The 26,760-nt window shown below is 42.4% G+C and overlaps 1 protein-coding gene across 1 annotated transcript in view; it reads right to left on the bottom strand.

Annotated features, from left to right (window-relative positions):
* The window catches only part of Cpe (carboxypeptidase E), a 105,128-nt gene that overhangs the window by 24,260 nt on the left and 54,108 nt on the right, over window positions 1-26,760 (bottom strand). Inside the window, exons 3-4 of the mRNA XM_006987547.4 lie at window positions 8,741-8,937; window positions 6,872-7,039 (exon numbers count right to left, since the gene is read on the bottom strand). Coding sequence (XP_006987609.1) covers window positions 6,872-7,039; window positions 8,741-8,937 — 365 coding nt within the window. The remainder of the gene's footprint in view (window positions 1-6,871; window positions 7,040-8,740; window positions 8,938-26,760) is intronic.

Raw genomic sequence — 26,760 nt, 5'->3', positions numbered from 1 at the left:
TAAAGTTGAATTTTTTGCATCATTCTCTGTAATATAAAAGTGGCATTGAGGTTTTTAAGTGAAAGCTCTCATTTTAAAAGTACATAGGCATGTCTTTTTTTAAGATTTATTTTTATTTGTAATTATGTGTACCTGTGACTACGCATACATGAGACCAGAAGAGGGTATCATCAGATCCCATTGAGCTGGTGTGACAGATGGTTGTGAGCTGCCCCACATGGAACATGGGAACCAAACTCAGGTCTTCTGTAAGACCAGCAAGTGCTCTCGACCACTGAACCCTCTCCCCAGGCTCCAGTGGCATTTCTCCATAAGAATGCCCAAAGCAAAAGTATACAAACGCCATATGGCAATCATGCAGGCATGAAACAGGCTTAACTAGAGATAGCAACAGCCAGACTGGCTGGAAACAAGCTCATCTGCACCAAGTTGCTGATCAGACTTCCTGTGAACAGGAGATTCTCACAGTTCTTCTGTGACACGTAATAGGAATTATTTTACTCCTTTCTCGGAGTTAACAGGCATCTTAATGCACGTACTAGAGAAAATGTGTGGGCAAATATCAGAGCCCAGCATCCACAGTTTCCTTTGGGGCTTACTCCTTATGGCTCATTACACTGGGCTACTCTCTTTCCACCCAGCCTCACTGCCTCCCAGCTCTTCCCTCTCCTGAAAGCAGTTTTCAAGATGAGAAACTATACAGACATCTGTGATTCAGAAGGAAGGAAGTTTGTCGCTTAGTACCAGACACTGCCAGAATCCTCCTCCACACATAGCCCTTGTCTCAGACTAGCGCCCCCTGGTGAGCTCAGTCTGTATCCTAAATACAGAATCCTAGCATAGAACTTGGGGTCAAACACCTGGAACTCCCCACCTCCTGGGGCCTCCTCCGGTGTCCCCACACAGGACACATGCCTATCTGAAGTCCAGGTGTTGATTTTCATGGGCTCCACTTTTCAGATGTGACAATTCGCTGGTGAGCCTGGTTTGCACTTACATCAGGCCCTCAGCCTACTTCATGTCAAGCTCAGATGTGTATCATAGCAGGCAATGGACTGTCTGAAGTCAAAGGGTAAACAATTCTAGAAACAAACAACCGTGGTATCACCCATACAGCTCTATATAAGGAGGCTCACTGCAACACAGTCACAGAACACAAGGAAGGTCTAGGAGGAGCTGGCTCAGAGCAGAAGCTCACACAGGGAAGGGGGAAGGGACTCGGAGGGAAAGGGACAGTTGGAACAGCAGCCAAATATAAAGACTGTATTATTAGCAAATGGTACATTTGGGGGTATGACTCGAGTAGACAGACCACCAGAGCCAGATTAAGGAGTAAGCCAGCCAGCAGCCTCAGTGTCCACAGGTCATCACAAGGGTCCTGAAGTTAAGATCTCACTCTCCAAAATCTCACTTAGGAAAGTCCTAGAAGACACCGATCCGACAGGGCTAACACAGCAGCACTTGGGGGTAGAAGTAGGAGGATTTTAAAGGCAAGGCCAGCCTTGGCTACATAGCAAGACCCTACTTCCAAAACCCAAAATAAGTAAATAGAGACAACAAGAAAGAGCAGGAGACCACGGGGCTGAACTAAGCCAGGGAATGAGATGGGAAAGGAGGCAGTCAGTGATTTGATCTAACATCTAACATCAAATCACTGAGATATTAGAGTCAATTGCTGATGAGTAGTGATGAGACTGGAAGCTGGAAGTCTAAACTTTGATGGCAGGGATGATGGAAAAACAAAAGCTGTTCTGAGGGAAAATATTTGTTTCTAGACCCTAGCTGAGCTTAGGATCCTAGCTACCACCTGATAAGGGGACCCAGTGAACAAGTGAAACAGAAAAGCAGGAATTCCCTGGAGGTCTGGAAGGAGGTGGATGTGTGGAGCTGGAGAATCTTATATAGCAGCTGACCGGACCAATTCGGGGAAGGATGTATGTGCTGAAAGTAGGTAAACATAATGCAAGACTCCAGTGAAGGTTGTGTCTCATCCAAGACAGAGTAAGGAAAGAAACTCAGTGGATTTGAGGAGCAATAGAACTGGTAGGTGATGTGGAATTTTACAGGTGTAAATTCCACAAGCCGTGCATGTGAGACCCTGGTGCTGGGGACAGCATATAAGATGCCTGCCAGCAGAGATTGGAGAAAAGGGGACCTGAGATTGTGGACTGCTGTGGATATCGCTCAGTATAAATAAAATGCTGATTGACCAGTAGCCAGGCAGGAAGTATAGGTGGGACAAGCAGAGAGGAGAATTCTAGGACGTGGAAGGCTGAGGCAGAGAGATGCTGCCAGTTGCCACGATGAGAAGCCATGAGCCACGTGGCAACATATAGAAATGGGCTAATTTAAGATAGAAGAACTAGCCGGGCGGTGGTGGCGCACGCCTTTAATCCCAGCACTCGGGAGGCAGAGGCAGGTGGATCTCTGTGAGTTCGAGGCCAGCCTGGACTACCAAGTGAGTCCCAGGAAAGGCGCAAAAGCTACACAGAGAAACCCTGTCTCAAAAAACCAAAAAAAAAAAAAAAAAAAAAGATAGAAGAACTAGATAACAAGAAGCCTGCCACGGCCATACAGTTTATAAGTAATATAAGTCTCTGTGTTTACTTGGTTGGGTCTGAGCAAATGTGGGATTGGCGGGTGAGAGAGATTTGTCCTGACTGTGGGCCAGGCAGAACCAGGAAAACTCTAGCTACAAATGGCACCCAATGAGTTGGCAAGAGTTTCCACCTAAAACCTGAGAAAAAAGATTCTAAAATGGAGCTAAAAACAGCTTCCTAGTTGTCTCTCTCAAGTTAGAGGCAGCCTGTGGGTTCGTGGCCTATGTGCAGGCTTGACCTAAGCTATGTTACACAGAGGTGTCTCCAAGCTGTGCACAATGCTGTGTGTTGGATATAGTTTTTGCTAGTTTAAAAAAAAAAAAAAAGAGGTTTCTGGGCTGCACGCTGCTTTGATAAAAGTATAGTCCCACTGTTTCTAAGAGTTGATGGCTCCCAGAGCTGGCCATAAATGTACCACCACCATGTTGGGAAGCTGAGATGGGCAGAGCCACCAGCCACAGCGGCCATTTTGGTAGCACAAATGCTTCAGTTTAAAGCAATAGTTAAGACATAAGACAGATTCAGATGAAACAAGACTTTAAATGGTTTACAATGTGTGTAAAAATGTACATAGGCTTGAAGAGAGAGAAAAAGGAATATATACAGTTATATAAAGAAATAGTTTTTAAAAATAAAGTCTTTAAAGAGACAGTAAAGGCAGTATAAAAACTAAGCCACATAAAGATGGATATTACACAGAGAATCTGGTTTGTGTTGTCTTTGGGATTTTTAACTGCAGAAAAACATTTGATTGTAAAAGCTGTTAAGCCAATATGTATATTTTAAAGATACCTTAACTTCAAAATTTGGATCTAAGGATATGTTGCTTTGGAATGGAGGCTCTGCATTTGTTTCCACAGAAAGTCAGAGGCTATAGATTTGTTCCAGATTAAGATACATCAGGTTTGACCAGCCAAGACCCCCTGAAAGGTCGCTGATGACACCATGGCCCAGATCCAACATCCAGAACGGTTTCAAAGCAACTGGCGCACACAATACAGCCTCACAGACTACTCCATAAGCCTAAAATTTTCTTTGTGTCCCCATAAGAATACAGCACCCTCCTCCAGCAGGAAGTAGTAAGAGAAGCTACCCCCTAATTCCCAAATATACCAAGCTGGCTTTGGAGATGGAATTGGCTCGCTCCTTCTCTAAACCCAAACATATTGCTTAAAAAAAAAGAAGAAAAAGGTTGAGAGATTCTTTTGTCCCATATCAGAAGAGCCCTCTGGTGTGGGACAGAGAAAAACCAATATTTTTATTTAAAACAGGTTGATTATAAATGTGATCTCTTTCTAAAGAAAAAAAAAGAGGTATAGTATAGATACGGTAGGATGAAAGGATAGATTAATGAACCTACTTTTAAAGAGCAACAACTTATTTGAAACGTTTTACATTGCTATGGATTTTAGTTTATTGATACAAATTTAAAGTTAATTTTGTTATACTGTATATATATATGTATATATATATATATTTCTACTCTCGTTTAAGGTATTATGTTTATGTAACTCATTTAGATTATAATGAATAATTAAGAAATACAGATTAATAATTAGTCTTCTATGATAGTCAAACTCATAGTCATGTTAAGTTTTCTAGGTGTACATAGATATATTTCAGATAGGTAATCTTCAAATACTTCAAAGACCTACAGAATATGGCATTTAAATTGTTTTAAAAATTTAGACTTTCTGGACAATGAGACATGTCTGCTCCTGGCAGCACCGATTTACTTCAGAGAGGACGGAGGAACTTTGGATGACTGTCCAGGCTATCTCTGTCCATTTTCACAAGACTCCTGAAAGTTGCTTGTGCCCTTCTCCCATTTCTCAGGTAACAGTATATCCTTCTGAGGTCTTTGATGTAGTTCAAGACTAGATAGTTGTAATGTTCCTTAGTTATGATAAAAGATAAGTTAGATATGAATCCTTAGATTCACAAATATAGGATAGATAGGATATCTTCTTTAATTTTGCCAAATACAAATAGACTAGATATTATAAATAGACTGGATAGTGTAACTGTAATTCTTGCTTGATAATTGTTTTGTTATATGTAATTTTACTATGTGAAAGTTAAAAACTTCCTTTTTGAAAAAGAAAAAAAGAAAAGGGAAAATGCTGTGGATATCACTCTGTAAAAATAAAATGCTGATTGGCCAGTAGCCAAGCAGGAAGTATAGGTGGGACAAGCAGAGAAGAGAATTCTGGGAAGTGGAAGGCTGAGGCAAAAAAGGACTCTGTCAGCCGCCATGATGAGAGGCAGATATTAAGATACTGGTAAGCCATGAGCCACGTGGCAACTTATAGACTAATAGAAATGGGTTAATTTAAGATATAAGAACAGCTAGCGAGAATCCTGAGCCATTAGGCCAAACAGTTTAGATAATATAAGCGTCTGTGTGTTTATTTTATAAGTGGGCTGTTGGACTGCCGGGGGTTGGCAGGACGCAGAGGGAAAACTCTAGCTACAGTGGACCATCAACCCTCTGTGTGTTCCCCTCTGGATCTTCTGCTTAGCATGCTTTTAGAGGGTCAAGGCAGAAATGCCTACATGTCCCAAGGTCATGCTTTCTGGCATGCACATGTTATGTCCTTCTCCATATAACTGCTTCTTGTAATACTAGTCTTTTTCTTCTATCTGATCTTCATGTTCTGTGTTCCTAGATCAATGGTGATTTCTGTGATACAGGAAAGGAGTGAAGTAAATTTCACAGGAAATTATACAGAGATGATTACCCAGGCTGGGGTTAAGGCAGTTATGTAGATCATGGGAAAGAACCTGCAGCCTGGGGAAGCTTTTCAGGCTTGGATAAACTGTACCGAATGTATGGTCAACTATAGCACAAGGTATGATGTGTATCAACACACTGTACTCAAATTGGCCATGATAAATAATTCAGTTTCTGAGGATACTCCAAAGGCATTGTGTAAAACTTGAGAACCTAAGGGGTATTGGCTGAAGACTGTGGATGGAGTAACATACAGATGGGATGACAAACTAGTGTGGGAACCTAGAATAGGAGGAAAACGGTGGCCTCCACCAAGAAAGGGAGATGGCAACTTTAATCCTGATATTTTGATTCTTCCTGGAGGAGTGTGGAGACAATGTGGCAATGGTTGAAGTGATTGTTGCAAGCTTTATTGGGTTCCTAGATTGAAAAGAGCTGCCAGGAAAGGTGAGCTTCCTTTCATGGAAGCTCTGAAAATTGGATCAGGTCTTCCTTGAAACTTTTGGGATATAGAAGGACAGAAGTTGCTGACTTGCAGGAACAGCTTTCTTGTCTGAGGCCATTGTAGCCCACCAGTCATGGTACTTGGTGTTTGCAGAGGGCTGAGGAGGAACCTAGGCGGCTGCAGGGGTCTTGAGGTTGGAGCAGGCTGTGTGAGAAGGAAGTGACTGTCGGCTACATTGACCACTGTTCTTATTTTTACCTTTTTTGCAAAATTGTGTGTTACTAGCCTCTGGGTCAAGTGCTCAGAAGATTGTATAATCATTAATAATAAAAATAGATTATGCTTGCTTTGGTGTTAAGTCTGGGATAGTTCCTGTGTTTAGTAAAGGATGATGAAGAATATATTGGTGATTTTCTAAGAATAACCTTTGGAATCATGAGAACATTTTGTATTGGGTGATTTCCTCTTTGTTTCTGTTTCCCCTTGCTTATGATAATAAAAGACTGAGGCCACCAGGGCAAAAGCAGAAGCTAAAGGAAGCTAAAAAACTGCAGCAGAGAAGCTACTTAGAAACTGCAGAAGCCCGAAGTGACCTGTCAGCTTGCAGGAGCACTGTCTCTGAGTCGTTACTGTGCCTTCCAGGTATCCCATCCCTCAGACCCCCAAAATTGCTGAGGCTGGTTCCCGGCACCCCAGAAAAGCTGTGCATGTGATACCCAGGGAAAGCCATGTATGTGAGACCAGAGGACAGCCGTGCATGTGGGACCTGAGGAAAGCCGTGCATGTGAAACCCGGATAAAGCCATGCATGTGAGACCCCGGGAAAGCCGTGCATGCAGGACCCGGGGAAAGCCGTGCACATGAGACCCGGGGAAAGCCATGCATGCAGGACCCAGGGAAAGCCGTGCATGTGAGACCCAGGGAAAGCCATGCCTGTGAGACCCCGGGGAAAGCCGTGCATACAGGACCCGAGGAAAGCTGTGCATGTGAGACCCGGGGAAAGCCGTGCATGTGAGACCCAGGGAAAGCCATGTATGTGAGACCCGGGGAAAGCCGTGCATGTGAGACCCGGGGAAAGCCGTGCATGTGCTACCTTTGCATTTTGATCCACAATTTTCTTCAGATTCTTCAGCAGATGGTTGTTGGGACCGCCTTCTTTCTCATTAACATACACGATCCTGTCCAGGTCCGGAAAGTTCCGGTTCAGGTCTATTCCCTGGGCATTGCTGCGGCCTACGAACCAATCCTTCAGCTCACCTGGCTAAGAGAGACAACAGAGAAGCTATTGGTACTTACTCCTATTGTCAATACCTACTTCAGGTCCCCATCACGGCTCTCAAAAATAATTTACTGAGGTTATCTATTACAATCTCCTCCCACACTGCTGTGTTCACTCATGAAGGTGCCCAGTTTAAAATATTTATTATAAACATTTTGAAAAAAAAAAGTACTTCAATGAATGATTTTTAAATTAATAATAATTATGTATAAGAGACGTTTACCAGATTTCAATAAATGTTGGTTCAAACTCACTGATCATAGATGACCCCTTTAAAATCACACTGTCAACAATTAGAATTGAGTAACATTGCCTCTGTGGTTCACAGCAGCTTGATTTTTAAATACACTAAATAATAAGTAATACTAGGAACTTAAGATGAATTGGACATGAGTCTTTTATGTGTTAATAGCTCCTATTACAGGCTTCTTTAAAAAGATGCATTCTGGCCGGGCAGAGGTGGTGGTGCACGCCTTTAATCCCAGCACTCGGGAGACAGAGCCAGGCAGATCTCTGTGAGTTTGAGGCCAGCCTGATCTACAGAGCAAGATTCAGGAGAGGCACCAATACTACACAGAGAAACCCTGTCTCGGAAAAAAAAAAATTTTTTTTTCATTTCAAAATTTAGATAAAACATTCTAAAAGTCTTTAAGATAAAAAAAATCAGCATGAGAGGTGATTAATATGTTTAGAATGTTTAATTGTTATACATGTATCAAAACTTTACACCATAAACGGCATATACAACAACGATGTCCCCCAATCTTGTGCAATCAAAATGGAAGCACACATACACTCTCTTACAAAGCCATTAGTGCCAGATACAGTGGCACACACCTTTCATCCCAGCACTCAGGAGGCAGAAGCTGTGAGTTCAAGGACAGCCTGTCTACATAGCAAGTTCCAGGACACCTGGGCTACATAGTGAGACCCTGTCTCAAAAAGAACGCCGTTGGTTCTGATCCTGACACTTAAAATGTATAAAAAAAATTTTATTGTAAACATGAAGAACTTGTTTTGTTTTGTTTTCTGTACTAGTCTTTAATAAAACCAGCAATTAAACCTCGATAAAATACTGATCTAGTCAGGAGTCATTCTTCCTTCATTCCAGCAGAGAGCGCTATGACACCAGTTCACCCAGCTGCGGGCCATGGCAGTAGCCGCTTAGAGTGGTTCTCAGCCTTACCAATGCTGCGACCCTTTAAAACAGTGCCTCATGCCGTGGTGACCCCCGGCCATAAAATTGTATTCGGTACTACTTCATAACTGTAATTTTGCCGCTGTCCTGAATCATAATGTAAAGATCTCTGTTTTCCGATGGTCTTAGGGCCACCCCTGTGCCAGGGTCAGTCAACCTCAAGGGGGTTGCAGCCCACAGGTTGAGAACCACTGCTTTAAAAGCAAATTTGCCTGGTCACAACTATAGATAAGTCAATGTTATTTATTTAACAGTCCAGCAAAACACAAAGCATTAACTTATTTACAAACTCCCTCAGCAAAGCTTATGCTGAAGAAATGCATCCTTTAGAGTGTTAACTTTTTTCTTACATTTGGGATATGTCCCTCTCAGTCTCTCTGTGATCTCTCTGCTTTATGATGGCGGTATGGATAGACACGTACACGTGTACTAATACATCAGGAAGATGAAGAGGACAGGCCACATCCACCCTGCCCGACACTCACCTGAGATGCCGCCTTCTCAAAGCCGTCGGGGTTCAAGGAGGGCATGATATGAATTCGGGTGCTGTGGATCAGGTTGACGATGGTCTCGTTCCCTTTCTGGTACTCGTTACACAGGTACTGGGCCAAGAAAATGAGCAGTTCTCGTCCAACTGCCTCATTACCGTGCATGTTCCCAATGTACTTAAACTCAGGTTCACCTAGAAAACCAAAAACAGATGGGAAGAGATATTACCTATGTCAACAAAGAGAAAGCAGATGATACACATGCTGTGCTGGTTGGTTTTTATCAACTTGACACAAACTTAGAGGTATCTGGGAGGAGGGAATCTCAATGGAGAAACTACTGCCATAAGACTGGCTGATGAACAAATCTGCAGAATATTTTCTTGATTAAAGATTGATGTGGGAGGGCCCAGCTCACTGATGTACCACCCCTGGGAAGTTGGTCCTCAATGAGACAAGGTTGAGCAAGCCATGGCATCCAAGCCAGTAAAGCAGCAAATCCGCACGGCCTCTGCTTTACTTCCTACCTCCATAGACCTGCCTTGATCTTGCCCTGACTTCCTTTGACGGTGGACTGTAATGATAAAGTGTCAGCACACACACACACACACACACACACACACGTTGCTTTTGGCCATGATCTTTATCACACCAATAGAAAAGAAACAAAGACAAAATATATATTGTGTATCTATTAATTTATCATGAATAACCCTCTAGAAAGGAAGTCTAAGGAATCTGCCTGGGATGCTGGAGCTAGCCTATGACTCCATCCTTTAGTCCCCTCTCCCTGCTAACTACCTCCTGCAAACTGTGTCCGCACACAGTCCCAGTGTGAAGGCCTGACAGCTGGTGTGACTGAATTAGGAAACATGGTCACCAAGGAAGAAATTAAGGTTCAATGGAGTCCCAAGATTCTTGCTGAATTAGATCTGTTGTCCTTACAGGAACATAAGATCCCAGAACTCTCCTCTCTGAAGAGAGGCCCTGTGAGGCCCCAGAAGGGGGTATCAGCCTATATGCCAGGAAGAGAGTCCCAACCACAAACCAATCCTGCCACACCTTGACCTTAGGCTTCTAGCCTCCAAAACCCAGGGAGGGAGTGATCTCTGTTGCTTAGGGCACCGGTGCAGTCTTTTGTGACTGCAGTTTAACCAGGCCCACGGACTAATACTGATAAGATACTCTGTGCCCTAGTAGGCTGTACACTGCACTTTGTTTTCTTACATACTCCTCAGCAAACATCTTAAAGAGAAATATTGTTACCCGTCTCCTATCTGCAGATGGATGAACTGAAATCCACACTGCTTAAAGAACCTGACCATGACTTTACAGACCAGAATTCAAATCCTGGCCTTCTGCAGTAGTTAAAAGTCTCTTCTCTCTCTCTCTCTCTCTCTCTCTCTCTCTCTCTCTCTCTCTCTCTCTCTCTCTCTCTCTCTCTCTCCCTCTCTCTCTCTGTCAGACATGTATTCCACAAATATCCTTTGACTAGGATTTCAGATCATCTGACTGCAGTGACTCCGTCTCACCATGCAAACCTGCTCCCGTGTGTCCCCATGTGTTCTCCTCCTGAGTCTATGCTAATCATAATCTAAGGATCAGGTAGGAAATGGGTCAGTGCTATTTATAGCCAGCTCATTCTGTTGTCCTTTGAGGGAGAGTCTATAACTCAACTACCTGCTAGGGACCGGTCTAGGGGCATGGGGGGAGATAAGAAGGATGGAAGATGTTCCCCTTGCTTCTGGCCTGACATCACAGCTGTTTTTCTCTCTGTGGAAAGTGTGCACTTGCTACCTTCCCGTACTGTGTGTAACAACTGCATCTGACACCTTCCCTTACTGTGTGTAACATCTGCACCTGACACCTTCCCTTACTGTGTGTAACATCTGCACCTGACACCTTCCCTTACTGTGTAACATCTGGTTGGGGCACAGAAGAAACCACTGCAGGGAGAAGGGAGGACAAAAAAGAATAGAGATAAGAGAATGGAGAGAAAGGAGAGGGGAAGAGAGAGAGAGGAGAGGGCAAGATGGAAGTAGAGCAGTGACGGAATGGAGATCAGAAGACAGGAAGGAGGGGAGAAAGAAGATGGAGAACAGGGGAAGAGATGAGATAATACAGACATAGATGGTAGAGAGAGGGGAGAGGCTAGAGAGTGAGAGGAGAAACCGAACTGAGAGAGAAGAGACAATGGGGAGAGACCAGGGGATAGGGAGAGGATGGAGAAGGAGGAAAGGATGAAAAGCTATAAGCTATGTGAGAAGACTGTGGGAGGAACCCTGGTCCTCACTCTAGCACCATCTGAAGCTTCACATCACTGGGAGGGGTGAGCTTGTCCCCCATCTCAAAGAGAGCATGACTACACTGAATCTTTTCAATTCATTCTCTGGGTTTCAGATTTTCATCAGTTAAAGGAGAAATATTAAATTCACATCACTTTGCCAAATTGGCCCCATCTGCTTCAGCTGGGCAGTTTATTTTGCAGTTGAACACAAATGCTTTGGTACTGAGCACATGCTCTTCAGTTCTGCCAAGGGCATCACCATTCCCTGTTCCTCACTTGCTTGCATCTCCTGATTTCTTGGTTAAAAAAAAAAAAAAAAGAAAAGAAAAGAAATTCACTATGGTTTCTGGTTTTCATCTGTGCAGGAGACTCCTCTCACACCAACTCTCCCCCAAAATGTCTATTATGCTTGTGAGTAGATAAAACCACGCTTTGGGTGAGCAGCGTTGTCATAGTGATGAAGATACAGCACAAGAGAAGGAAAGTTACCTCTGACCCCAGAGACAAATTGGGCCACTACACAATGGCAGCACTGGAATATGAAAAGCTGAATTCTTCGGGAAGCCTGCTGACGTGACTTATGAGATGGAGATGAGCCCCGATGCTTAGATAGAACATCTGTTGGATAGCATGTAAGTTTCCTCATAGGAGAGACTACCAGGGAGCCAGCAGCAAATCAAAAGGGAAATAAAAAAAAAAATCCCTTATTCAAGGAATGTGGGGTTTGAGGCCACAGCTGTATGTACGAACTATGTCAGAAGTGAAGCGATGCTGCAGGAATGTTGGATACACCCTGACCCTGCTTGGAGAGTCTAGACCACACCATTCCTCCCGCCTATGTGGCCTCTTCCCAGCTCTGGTCCCACTTAAAGCCAGGGTGAAGCTTTTGTTAAGAAATAACTTTTCATTATTATTGTTGTCCATATGTCTCTCTGTGTGTATATGATACGTGGGGGCCACAGGAAATGTGTGGAGGTCAAAGGACCACTCTATGGAGTGAGGTCTCTCCTTCCACCTTCACACGGGACCAGGGATTGAACCCAGGTCATCAAGCTTGTGAAGCAAACGCCTTACCTGCAAGGTCATCTTGCTGGACCCAAGTTATCTCGTAAAAACCCATCAATAGCTACCCATTTTCTTCTACTGTGAATACCAAAGTTCTCTACATGACCTGGCTTGGATCACCTCATCAGTCCTGAGTCATTTTCCTTTCTCTTCCAGTCACACATCCTACAACCAAAGTACCGTTGCCTAGAATGTTCAGTCTGACACAGGAGGACACAGTATGTCTTCACCGCCCTCTAATCACGAATAACTATCAACTAATACAAATAGCAATGCCCTGGCCTTGTTAATACCTCAATTTAAAATTACACCCACATCACTGGGATTTGACTCCCTCCCATCCCATGCTAAGTCTTCCAGTTCTATTAGAAGTGAAATTGTATCCACTTGAGCTCACTAGCCTGACAGCCACAGTAAGTGCACAGCCTGTGATAGCAGAAGAGGATAATAAATGATAATCCAGGGAAATCTTGAGCAAACAGGAAGTGAAATGTCTTGCTTTAAAGCCCCACCTTCCCACACAGCATAGAGAGCAAATGAAAAAGTGAAGGGATCTTGAGGCATCATCAAGGCTATACCCCCTTCCAAATATCTAGAAGCCTCCATGGCTTGCTGTGCTAGCCAACATTCCCAAATTGGAAGGGAAATTCTTCTTGGTGGGAGTGGAGGCAGCAGGGTTGGAAGCAGCTGATTTCCCAAGAAAGAGATTAATCTCCTTGGTCACCACAAAAACAGGCAAGAGCTCCCTAATCCCTGTTTTTTGTTGTAGAGGCTAAGCAAGGGATTCTGAAGAAACTCCCTCAGAACCCTTAATCCAGAAACAGAGATTCAGTTGTAGGCTTTGGGGTGGGAATGAATGGTCATCTCAGTGCCAGTGTGTTAATCTGGGGGCTGAGGGGAGCGAAGCTTTCAAAACTGCTTAATTCTCTTCTCCACAGTGAGGACAGGCAGTGGCATTTGTCATCCTGTTTACAGTGTGTACTAGGAAGAACAAGTCCCCAGTTCTCCGGGGCTGAAGCGACCACATGCGTCACTCCTTGTGGATGTAATTGGTGATGTACACACAGCCACAGGGGCTCACTTGCCTCTCTCCTAGCAACAGGAAAGCCAAGGGCATCATGAAGCACAATTCTCCGGACACTTGGGGATAGACGTCTTAACATTCACTGCTTTTCCTCACCCACTATGGAATTCATCTTCATCCTTACATAACAAACCCCAAGCTCCATCTTTGACAACTGAAGATTAGCACAAGTGCAGACAGATGCCACAGGGGGCGTCTCAGAAAGCATTCCTTCCCTCCTCCATCAGTTTCCACAGTTTTGGGGGTTTATTGTTCTGTTTTGGTTTGGTTTGGCTTTTTAAGTTATCAGTATTGCAGTTTCTTCACAGGTTTCCTCAAACAAGAATTTGGTTATTAAAAGTCAGGTTATTAAAAGGTTATTAAAAAGAGAACCCTATGTAATAAGATTGGATCAAGTTTCTTGTGTCTTCTATAACATGGAACAGCTAATCTGCCTGATTGGATTTGCATTCTCAGTAGCACAAGATGAACGCAATTTCTCAACTCCAAAAATAAGATTTTGGGGTTTGTTGTTTTTGGTTTGTTTTTTGTTTGTTTGTTTTTTAGGTAGAGTCTTTCTTGATAAGTAGCCCAGGCTGTCCCCATACTCAGATGCTCCTGCCTTAGCCACCTCTGTACTTGTACTGTAACAAGCAGATGTTACCACACCTGGCAAGAGCCACAGTTTTGGTAAAGGCAGAAATGACTTCACAAATCCCAAACCAGAGCAGCAAAGGATTTTAAGACTATCCTTATTTTCTTAATTTGATAAGCTATGTATTAGTAGTACTTGAAATAAATATATCAAAAAAAACACACATTTAAAAAACATTTCTATTGCCACAAAGAAAAATGTTAATATATCTAAAAAATATACCCACTAGGCTTAATATGTACTGTTTGAAGTGGGAGGCAAGCTAGCAATGCTCACAGATGCAGAAGACATGCTGTAAAATAATCTGCGAGACTAAAACAGAAGCTCAGAAGCCCAAGAGGCTAGTCTGAAAGAAAATGGTCAAATGGAGGCCAGCAAGATGGATCATCTGGTAAACATTCTTGCTGCCAGGCATCAGGATCCAAGTTCGATCCTCCACACAAATATATAAGACATAAATAAAACTTATCTAAAAATGTTTTAAAGAAATGGACAACTAAAAAGATATTATTACCTACTATATATTCTACAAAACATGGAAGGGAGGGAGGGAAGGAGGGAGGAAGGGAGGGAGGGAGGGAGGGAGGGAGGGAGGGAGGGAGGGAGGGAGGGAGGGAGGGAGGGATGTTAGTTCATCCCTTCTCCTCTTAGAAATGCTAGTCAGGCTAACTAATCGTTGTGCTCAGTGCTGGTTACCAAGCTTGAAGAGCCACAGCACAGAGAACATTACAGGGACAATTACTGCTGAAAAATGAGATACTGAATTGAAAGCAGGAAGCCAATTGTGAAATTCTACACCATGCACCATCTTTGTTTAGGAAAGATAGAAGTCAAAGGGAAGAAGAGCTTGAGTAAATCGCATCCTCCCATGATTCAATTGAACACAAATGAAACACTCACCAAGATGAATCTATTTGTCTACTAACATTTTATTAAAAATCCATCCTTGTTCATGGGATGTACACTCACCACTTAGTCACAGAGGGAGGCTGGCTCTAGAACACTACGAAGATAAGCAAAATCTGAGGGAGCTCAAGGCCCTCCGGTATAATTCATAGAATGTATACATAAGCTGCCCACTTCCTAGTCCATACTTTACCTCATCTGGACCACACGTAATGTGTAACACAGAGAAAATATCATGTGAATAACTGTTTATGAAGTGCTGCTTAGGGGACCGTGACCAGAAAAAAAAAGTGTTCGGTCCATGTGAATTTTTAAAATACTTTTGAAAGAAGTAGAGAGATGGCTCAGTGGTTCAGAGCACATACTGCTCTTTCAGAGGACCAGGGTTTGGTTTCCACCACCCAGCTCCAAGGGATTGGACCTTGGACCACCATGGACATCGTTAAGCACATGGCATACATACACAGAGACACATAGACATACACCTCATTAAAGATAATAAAGTAAATCTTTAAAAAAATTTTCAGGGTGGTGGTGTCGCATGCCTTTCATTCCAGCACTCGGAAGGCAGAGGCAGGTGGTTCTTTGTGAGTTTGAAGACAGCCTGGTCTACAGAGTGAATTCTCAGACAGCCGGGGCTACACAAAGAAACTGTCTCAAAAAAACAATAATAATTATCAATAATAAATCAAACTTAAATATAAGATTTTAATACAGAGTTGACTGGATATGCACATACAAGATGAATGACAAGATGGAGGGCTGAGTGTGTGAACGTTTGTGTACAGGTGTGTGTGTGTGTGTGTGTGTGTGTGTATTTAAGGCACTAGTACTTTACTCTTAGAACTGGTGATAATTTCAAAGTAGATATTCCCAGTACACGTATTTCACTAAATATACTGCTGAATAGCACAAGTCCGTAAACAAAATGCCATTTCTCGAGGACCCTATAATAGAGCAATGGCTTTGAGAAATGGACAAAGGCTGTGGAAACAAGCCGATCATTAACCTGGTCTGACTCACAAACTGCTTGCAGGTAGTGGAACACCTGTGGAACAGATGGGCCCCTTTAATCTGTGAACAACATCTCCCCCATGGTAAGTCTGAAGTGAGCACATTAGTTCCACAAATTGCTTCCATTTATCTGACAATCTACACTGTTACAGCTATAAATCATCCTTGCAGGGGCCAAACCCTGTGAGTTAGCTCACTCGAACATCAGTAAAGACATCACTAATTGGCTTGTAGTTTAGCACAATATTAGTAGGCTTTGTTTTTTTAATACTGAGCATATTTCTGCAGGAAATTAAAAATTCCAAGGGTCAGATAAACAATGGAAGAAGTGAGTTAACTCATAAAAAATAGATCCATCTTCTATATAATAAGTGATGGGAAAATGAAGAAGGAAAAGAAATTTAAAAAATACAAAAAGAAATTACAGACCTAGGAAGCATTATAGTCTCCCCCTTTGTTTCTTACACCCTTTAAAACCATATTGAAAAGAACAACTCAATTCATGTAATGTCGAAAGTGAAGTCTTGCTTAATCTGATTTTTTTTTTTTTTTTTTTTTTTGGTTTTTCGAGACAGGGTTTCTCTGTGTAGCTTTGCGCCTTTCCTGGGACTCACTTGGTAGCCCAGGCTGGCCTCGAACTCACCGAGATCCGCCTGCCTCTGCCTCCCGAGTGCTGGGATTAAAGGCGTGCACCACCACCGCCCGGCTTAATCTGATTGTTTTTAATGGCAGTGGAACTAGAATGTATTATACAACAGATGTAGATTTTCTTTAAAGATTTAGTAGATATTTTCAATTATGTGTACATGACGGGTTTTGTGCCTTGTGGGCGTGAGTGTGCCTGTACAAGTACAAGTGCCCTTGAAGTCCAGAAGAGGACATTGGGTCCCCTGGAACTGGAGTTATCTGTGGTTCTGAGGTGCCCAATAACCTGTGGCTCTGAGGTGCCCAATAACCTGTGGTTCTGAGCTGCCACAGATGGGAACCCAGGTCCTCTGAAAATGTTGTATTCCCTACAAACTACTGAGCCATCTCTCCAGCCCCAAGAGGGTTTTTGAAAATATTGATTACAAACTGGGAGTGGTACCACACTCCTTTAATCCCGGCACTTGGGAGGCAGAGGCAGGCGAATCTCTGAGTTTGAGGCCAGCCTGGTCTACATAGTGAGTTCCAGGACAGCCAGGGCTACACAGAGAAACTCTGTCTCAAAAAACAAACAAACAAAAATGTTAACTATGTAATAGATATTAACATTATTTTATAATTCTCCTACATATGGCATACAGAATGTTTCTGGTTACATCCTCATTGATCAAAGGGGGCTGACCAAAACAACAGACAACGCCCTCCTCTTCAAAAGCTCACAAATAAGCTCAGCATTTCAAACATTAACAGAAATGACCTCAGTCTTCTCAAAGGAAATGATTTGGCGTCTTCACAAAAGATGATGGAGACTCGTTACACATCCATTCATAGTGGTGTGCTGGTACATGTTTAACAATCAGCACTAATTTGTAAGATTGCCTGTTTGTATTGTGTAAATGCTTCCACCCCTGGCCAACTTGTAACTGCCAACATGAGGTCCTTTTACTGAAAAAAAAAATTGAAAACTAAAAATAGGTTCTCACAAACTAGTCCAAGTAAACCCCCAATACACCACTGCATACACAGAACAATAATTTGAGGTAAATAGCTTCCAAATTTTCTATATTGGTTCTCCACCAAAGAAAATTGAAGCCTAAGAAATCTGAGAAGTGTCAAACATACTATGAAAAATACAAACAGACTAGGCTCTTCCTTAGTCTTTCATTCTCCTTCCCACAGGAAGGGCTGAGGCTGTAGTTGGATCGAAGAGCACTTGCCTAGCATACACAAGGCTCTAGGTTTGATCCCCAGCACTTTAAAAAAAAAACTTAAATTATCATGCTGGAAAAATTCAGAGTACTGATTTTGTGGCATCATCAATTCAACATAGGGCGTAAAAAGGTACAAGCCTAGGAAATTGATTTTTGTTTTTGACTGAGTTAATTATTCTAACAGTTACTGTTTCATCACATTCTGCTCCCCTTTGCCAAAAATTAGCCACAAGAAATCACAGGGAACATTTAAGTTTAACCTGTTAAATTTTTTTAAATTTGTATTTGCAGTAACATCAGGTGTCCAAAATGCCTCCTGCTCTCCTTACAGTCTCTACCAACAAGATTGTTTTCGTGATGGAAAATGCAGATGGAAATTCCCAGGCATTTATAACATAAGGTGTCTTAGAAATAAGTGCTTAAGTTGTTAATGTAAAACACCTTACGGTTGGTGTCCAAGGAGAAGTGGGTCCTGGGAACCTGCAGAAGCCGAAAACTTAGACTTGTCCAAGAATGTCTTAGACAGACACTTTCTTGAACAAGTCCGGTATGATGTGAGTTGTTTTAATGACAAAGGCTGATGGTTGGAAACTTCTCTGCAGATACCTATCCACAGAAAGACTGGGAATCATTTAAGTAGTGACAGTTATTGACTACCCCAAGCATGTACCAGAATACCCATGTGAATCGATTTGCTAAGAAGCCTTCTGGATCTTGACACATCTTTTAAAACTCTCAATTCCTAGCTCTTTCAGGTAACTCCTGGAAGATTCTGCTGGCCTTTGGTAATTAAAAAAGTGTGTAGGAAAGACATGTGGGTGGACTGTGTCTATGGATATGATTCAGGTCTTCACTGATCTTCTCACTGACATGTTTGGGGTGTGTGTGTGTGTGTGTGTGTGTGTGTGTGTGTGTGTGTGTGTGTGTGACTTTAAACATCTACTTTGGAAAATCATTTCATGAGGATTTACCCCATGGCTTGAGATGAGAATCTTGGGTAGTACTATCAATTGTCTGAAGATGAAGGTAATTTGAGCTTTTGAAAGTTGTTAAGTGGCTAAGGATTTGATTCTTGCTGCAGAACCCCAGAGACAAATCTAGAATCGGTAACTAGGAGGTTCAGAAACAGCAGTTAGCACAGCAGAAGAACAAACTTCCTTTCAGTTAGAGCAACTGGAAGGCAGAGGGGATGCTGGGAAGTGATTATTTCCCACAGAGACAGAAAGGTTTCTAGGAAACGTTCTGTGGAGTTTGGACTAAATGACCTTTTAGAGCCTATAAAACTGGACTCTAAATCCATTGTCTGGCTAAGTGTTGGTCATCAAGCTTCTAATATTGTCCTTTACAAGCCATGGCTGTCCATAAACATTGTTGATAAATTTGATCCAGAAGAATGAGAAAGCTATAGGTCAGTGTAGTGAATTAAGACGTGGTTCTACAGCGCAATGGAAAAACACTAATCCATTTCCACTCATTGCCTTTCTTTATGCCCATGAATGAACAGCTCATCCACAGAGAAGGGTACAGACAGAAGGATGAGTAAACCTGATGTCATCAGCACCTGTGTGGGTGGCAAACAGTCCCGGCAGACAGGGATAAAGCAGAACAAATCGTTCCATTTGCTGATAACCTGGCAGAGAGGAAGTAGGATTAATCACAGAAATCAACATGTAAAAGCTAGTCTGAACTACTTCTCAGATGATCCTCTGAACATGTTTTGTTTTGTTTCTCTCAGGAAGTAGATAACAGAGACGTCAAATTGATTTGTCAAACTATTTTCAGGACGTTACTTTTTCAACAATATAACTACAAACTGTGTTACATGTCACAATGGTTCCAGAAGCAGTAGGCAATGTAGTAAACGTGTTTAAACCAGGAAAGGGCCACTGGGTATGAGGCTACACACCTGTGATGCCAGCACATGGGAGACTGAGGAAACAGGATCACAAGCAAGGCCAGCCTGGATTTCATAGAGGGACCATAACGTAGGGGTGGGGAAGGTCAAATGGAGTTCTCTGGGTCACGGTCACAATGGTCGGTAATGAGCACCCCTTGGGAATGCTGTGTCTAGGGGCCACCTCTCCTCAGGGGATCATTCCCCACCGGGGCAAGTCATTCCACACAAAACACCCCCTTTTGAAGTTGTGCAAAATTCAAAGTTAAAATTCTGCTGACAGTACTCAGTTAAAATTGTCTATGCTGATTGTTACACATACAGATTTCCCAGCTCAGCTCCCAAAGACCATTCTTGAGAAGGTCTGAGGAAGGGACCTGAGACCAACACTCTATAAATGGTCTAGAGGTGATCATGAGGGCTGCCAGGGTTGAGAAGGAATGGTTTGGGAATTGACATTTGAAATGTGTAGGGATGAGTGGTCCCCAGGCGGCGGCCGCTGACAAGTAGGAATTTCAGCATCTGAGAATCGCTGGACTGAAGGCTGAGGAAGATGATGTTTACTGTCCAGAAATTTTGATCTGAACAAAAGTATAAATTCCTTTCCATTGTATTTGCTCCCTAAAAGTTACATTATATGATCATTTTACATTTTTAAGGAACCTGTTGTAGATGTTTGCAAGGCAGACTGAAGAAAAAGCCATCATGGCCACCCATTAATATCACAAGCATGGATGATACATGCTTGTTTTCTGTTCTCAAGACAGGAAACTACCCCACGTCATCTCTTATCATAGAAATGAACAAAATATTGGGAGAGCAATATATCACTGTCTGCAAGTCACAGCTCTAGGGAGCTCCCAGGGAGCCAGTATGTGGGGGCTCAAAACTAAATCCTGCCACCCTGGAGGCAGGAAGATGGGGAGCTCAAGGCACCCTCCTCTACCCACTAAGTTCAGGGCCAGCCAGGACTTCATAAGAGCCCGTACTCAAAACCAAACAGAAAAATGAGTTCTCAGAGGAGCCTGGGTTGTTACTATGGACTGAAGAGAGGCTATCTGAAGCCTCCAAAATCCAGAGCAGGCAAAACAAAGACCAGGAGAGGCTATAAAAAGAAAGGAAAAGGAGAAAGGTGGGAAGAAGGCAGACGAGGAAAGAGAAACACACAAAACCTAAAAAGTCAACCAACTGGAGCATCCACCCAGCCAAAGGCGTTTACTGAAACCCGCAACAGGGCCGCACCCCTGAGCTGTTCGGTTAAGAAAGCGCAACTGCTCTTCCCAGTTTTCAACTCAATGTTTAAATTTTAAACATACATTAAAAAATTATGCATGGCATTCCATTTTTAATGTACTCGTGAATAAGTTATGAGTAGTCGTGGTTCCTTACAGGAGAGAGACTGTCATATTTTCTGCATTCTCACTGAAGTACTATCACGATTTTTACTGATCACAGCGATTCCAATTTTATCTCCCACCCAGTATACATCTTCCACTGCATTTATTTCTCCAGATGCTAAGACGAGACCTTTAGAGAAATGCTTTCCCGAAGAAGAAGAATTAGTACAATGAGAAACAAAATCTCATGCAAGGTCAAGTATATAACTAAACAGATTCACAGTGACCCCAACAAACCCTTCAGGTTCTTGATGGTGAACACATAAGTTCGCATAAGTATTTCACCTATCCCTTCCTGGAAGGTTCTTGTAATACTAAAGCACATCCACAAACAAAAGTAGAGGATATGGAAAGGCTTTGCTAACTGAAACATAACCATGTCAATGAAGAAATAGACAATTACAATTGCTAAATATTCATTGTCTACAATCTTATGTGTTCCCCTAAATCAATATTATCTGCAGACCTGAAGTGGTAATGTAAAATATCGATTTTTGCTTTAAAAGGTCACCGCATTTTAAAGCTACTTAGGGTTCTGTATCGAATGATTTGAGATGTGATGTCAAAACATTCTTATTGAAATGTTTCTTCCCTTTCTCTTTTTATAGGTTCTCTCTATGGAGCACAGGTTTGTTTCCAGCAGCAAGGCCCCTGCTTTCCAGCATAAAAGTATTTATTTGTGTATGTGTGTATGTTTGGTGTATGTATATGTAATATGTGGGTGTGTATGTGTGTGTGTGTTTGTCTGTCTGTCTGTCTGTCTCTGTGTGTGTGTGTGTGTCTGTCTGTCTGTCTCTCTCTCTCTCTCTGTGTGTGTGTGTGTGTGTGTGTGTGTGTGTGTGTGTGTGTGTGTGTGTGTGTGTATAGACATGGACATCAGGTGCCTTTCTCAATCACTCTCCACCTTATATGGTAGAAGATCTCTCACCAAAACTAACCAAGCAGCAAGCCCCAGCTCTTCTCCCATTTCTGCTTCCTTAGAATTTGGATTACAGGCATGGCCACCACAGCCAGCTTTTTGTGTGGGTCCTGGAGGTTGAAGTCAGGTCCCATGCTTGTACAGCAAGGACTCTCTTAATGGAGGCATCTCCACAGCACTGTTTAAAGTGTCTCCTTATGAACAAAGCCAACGGCTTTCCGCTTAATGCTTAATAATAAAAAGTATCGAATGGAAATACCGTTTCCATTTCAGATTTCTTTGTTTTAACTTTCTTTTTATTTATTCAGTGTGTCTTTATTATTATTATTAATTAAAGCTTTTCATTTATTTTACACCCCGACCACAGTTTCCCCTCCCTCACCCCCCTTCCCTTCCCCACCTCCCCTCTACCCCACCTAGGTTCAGAAAGGGGCAGGCCTCCCATGGGTTTGAACAAAGTATGGCACATCAAGTTGAGGCAGGACCAAGCTACGTTTTACAGGCGAGAAACTCAAGGACCCTGGGAGAGGCTGGAAGACTAACTTCCTCTGTATCAGAGAGGTTATTTGTGGTAGTAACAGAATTCCATAAGATCTGGACTCACAGAAAAACAACTTGATTCTTTGGTGTGATAGAGTTCTGTGTGTTGAGACACGGCTTTCTCTGCAGTTCAGGATTAAACTCACCATGTGGCTAACTCAAGGGGTCCGTAAACCCACAATTCCCATGTTTTTATTCTCATGAGACAGTCAGTCTCATTCTGGAAGCTCAGTTGGCCAGGAACTCACGTTATAGCCCAGGTGGGCCTCAAACTCAAAGGCACCTGCCTCAGCCACCCAAGTGTTAGCCACCATGTCTGGCCTATATTTGTTAATGTTTCATGAAATCTTCTATAGTAAGTACATTATGTTTCTATTTGTCATACTGTCTTCACACATTTTCTCTAAACTTATTTTTCTTCTGTTGTGCATTTTTCCATATAAAAGCTCATAATTTGTTAATAAAAACCATCCAACTCGTTTCTTAAATGGCATCTGGTGATCTCTCTCTTTAAAAGAAAAACTTAAGCAAATAAAATGTAAATTTTACTGAAAAAATAATCTGAATACACATTAATAGCTAGTAGGATTCATACTCCATTATAAGTGCCTTTCAGTAAAATTAAATTTTAATTTTCAATTCACAGCTTTGTGCCAGTCGGGGGCAGGGGGGGGGGGGCCGCCGCAGAGCTGGAAGTCTATTGGATCAACTTCATTTTCCCCAGTATTTTGATTTTCAGAGTGAGGGGACAGTTGATTTAATTTCTTATGAAATCTAAACTGGCCTCAAACTCACTATATAGCTAAAGAAGACCTTGAGTTCCCCATCCTCATGCCTCTGCCTCCCAGGTACAGAGATTACATGTATAGAACGCCATGCCTACTTTTTCCCTCTGAATTCAAATTTGACATTTACCACGAGTTAGATTTTTACATATATTTCAGCCTGCTTCTAGATCTTATGCTACCAGTTGCTGCTTTTTGTTTTCTTTTGTGTCCCTGATAGTTGATATCTTAAAGCATTTGTTTAAAATTGTGTGTGTGTGTATATATATATAAAGTGTGTGTGTATAGTGTATATATATATATATAAAGGTAGCCATGGTGTTCTATACATGTAATCTCTGTACCTCTGTACCTGGGAGGCAGAGGCATGAGGATGGGGAACTCAAGGTCTTCTTTAGCTATATAGTGAGTTTGAGGCCAGTTTAGATTTCATAAGAAATTATATATATATGCCAGTGCCCATGGAGACCAAAGAGGGTAGTGGTCCTCTGGAGTGGAGTTTAAGGCAGTTACGAGCTGCCTGATACTGGTGCTGAGGACTTTACTTGGGTCCTCTGGAAGAGTAGCAAGTGCTCTTAACCACTGAGCTATCTCTCCAGTCCCAGGAAAAAATAATCTGAATACACATTAATAGCTAGTAGGATTTGTACTCCGTTATAAGGGCTTTTTATCATAATTTTTTCTCCAAAATTCTGTTTTATCATTTCAAATGAACATGAAAATAAATTTTTTTTTTCAAATGAAAGCAGATAAGACCAAGTTTTTATTAGGTGACCCTATTAGCAGACCTGAAATTTTCATCCTTCCTGTGAACTTAATTTCCATTTCTTCATATATGTCAATGAAGCATATCACTCTTCACAAAGGACTTGCTTTTCTGTGACAGCTACTCCTTGGAAAATTGTGAAAGGAATGCACTTCCACTTACACATCTAACTCATTATTACCACTATTTTTAAAAGATACTAAAGTTTTTCTTTTCTTCCATCTTTTCAAGTCCAAAGAAAATGCCAAAGTCAGGGGAAAGAGGGTAAGAGTAGAAATTTTCAAAGCTAGATGCATTTTGATGTTTAAAATATTTAAATGAGGTACAAAGGACGGATAACACCACTGAAGTTAAAACAAGAGACTCAACACGTTCTATTATGTCTGAGGAGAGAAAACAGATGCACATATTGTTGGCAGAAGGGAAGTAAGACCACAGATTCCAACTCTTCTTTTAAATTAGTTTGTTACTTACTATTGTGTGCCTACCTCTGGGAGTTGGCAGGAGGTTAGCACATAGATGGCTACATAGGTAGAGGTCAGAGGAGAAATTTAGGTAGACAGTTCTTTCTTTACATTCTGGGCATGGAACTCAGGTTGTCAGCCTTATACAGCAAGCGTGTTTACCCACAAGCCATCTTGCCCAGCCACATAACAAACAAAGCATAGAAATCTGTCCAGCTTTCAGGAAAAAGGAATTTGGTTCTCCGCTGCTCGCCATGGCCATGCATGGGGCTTGTGCAAACACATACAGCCAGGGGTCAAGATGCTTCAGTCCCTCCACTCACCAGAAGCTGTTTCTCCCCAGGTAAAAGCAGGGAGGTGACACAGCCAACTCTTCTAGACCCCTGGCACCTCACGCGGAATCTGGGCTGCCCACCACAATGACATTTGAGGGCAGAAGATGAGTCTAACACATGGAGGACCTGGATTTTGAGTTTCATATGATCGCAGTTAATTTAAATGTAAATAGCGGAAGAGGCTGCTGTGCTGAACAGTACTTTGGTAGTACCTTATGTTCACACTCCTAGGTGTCATGCTATTGTTGCTATTGCTGTTGTTGCCATTAGAATCCCGAAACTGAATTCAGCTCTTCTATATGATTTCCACCTTTCAACGGACTTCATTTGCATCCCAAGAGGATGGGGCTAAGGGTTTTCAGAGTAAAACCTGGGAGTGGTGTTGTGGACACATATAGAAAAACTCATCCTTTTACTGTAGGAAGAAACTTTACCAAGCACTATTTAAATATTAAGAATTCACAGCATGAGTGATTTCTTCTATACAAAATGTGGAATGTACTTTATTCCCCTTAGCGGCAGAAAGATGAACCCTCATAAGAGCCATTTACACAAATTGTTCACAAACTAGCTAGAACTGGAACAAGTGGTCATTTAGGGTTTGGTCAAAAATGCCCAGTGTGTCTTCATCCATAACTCACAGCTGAGAGCTAGGAAGGAAAGTCAAAACCAAAATTTTCAGTAGTACCAGAGCCAACAGAAAAAAATTTTTTTTAAGATCTACAAAAAAGAAACTCAAATATAATGCAATAAATGTTGAAAGTAGCTGAACCCAAGATTGTGTGGGGAACTCCTACTCTCAACATTAGAGTTCTAGAATGCAGCCTGGGAATGTGACTAGTGAGTCCATGGTCCTGGCTTAAGAGAACCCAAAACACAAACAAACAAACAAGGCTTGAACTCACAAAACCAAACTCTAGTCCCACCACAGGCTACACCAGAGGCAGGCTGCCATAGGGCGTTCAGTGGATGGTTGTTTCCTTCTGTGGAAAAGTGGAGCAGTCGGAGGCACCTTGATGGCTGATGTCACAGGAAGTCAGGGCATTGGTCGCTTTCCTCATTGCTGTGAAAATGCACCCAACAAAAGCGACTTAAGGAAGAAGGTTTGCTCTGGGTGACAGCTGGAGGGGAGAAAGATCACCACCGTGTCAGGGAGTCTATGGAAGCTGGAGCATGAGGTAGCTTGTCACATCTGTCAGCGGTTAGGAAGCAGAGAAGTATGACGGCCTTGGCACTGTTTTCATCATCGTCTTCCCTTTTTCCCCAGCCCATGGTGTGGGGATTCCCATGCTCAGGGTGGGTCTCCCTCCAGTCAGTAGAATGCTGGCCTAATGTACACAAGATCCTAGTTCCAATCCCCAGCACCATATAAAGCAAGTACGATGGTGTATACCTGTATCTCAGTGCTCAGAGAGTAGAGGCAGGAAGATTAGGTGTTGGCTACTTAGTGAGCTCAGAGCCAGCCTGGACTACAGGAGACCCTGTCATCAAATAAAATGTACACTCCGAGGTGTGTCTCCTGGGTGATTCCAAATCTACTGAAGTTGATGATAAATAGGAACCATCAAGTGTCCATGTCTGCCAAGTGCTGATAACCTGGCCTTTTCAAGAATTAAGGTTATAGAGGAGACGCCTCTTTACATCATCCAGTTCTCCATTCACAATGAACTTGAGTCACAGACAAAAATTCCAGTATTCTTTGATTACAAACCAAACCATGAGTCAACAGGGTGTCAATATTCAGGGGCAGAGAAATAGTGACAAAGTTCACAGATTATATATGAAGACACTCCCTCAACACTCGATACCTAGCACATGGTCTAGGTAGAGGCCAGGAGACATTTTATCACCCAAGCCTCCTCACCTTTCCTTCTCTTTAGGATAAGCTTGGCACTGGAATGTTTCTATGGCGGGAATCCTGGGAAATGTAAAGCAACAGTTGATATTATTGTTAATAAGGGTAGGATGTTAGGCAATTTCCATTCTGTGAACATTTGCTGATGCTGTACATGGAAAAAGAAGCACTCCAGCATCTCCAGATCTCTAGGGAATTTTTCAGCACTAATGAGCC

Source organism: Peromyscus maniculatus, chromosome 17 (genome assembly GCF_049852395.1).
Source record: "Peromyscus maniculatus bairdii isolate BWxNUB_F1_BW_parent chromosome 17, HU_Pman_BW_mat_3.1, whole genome shotgun sequence".
Lineage (NCBI taxonomy): Eukaryota > Metazoa > Chordata > Mammalia > Rodentia > Cricetidae > Peromyscus > Peromyscus maniculatus.
This window is presented reverse-complemented; position numbering and strand designations above follow the sequence as displayed.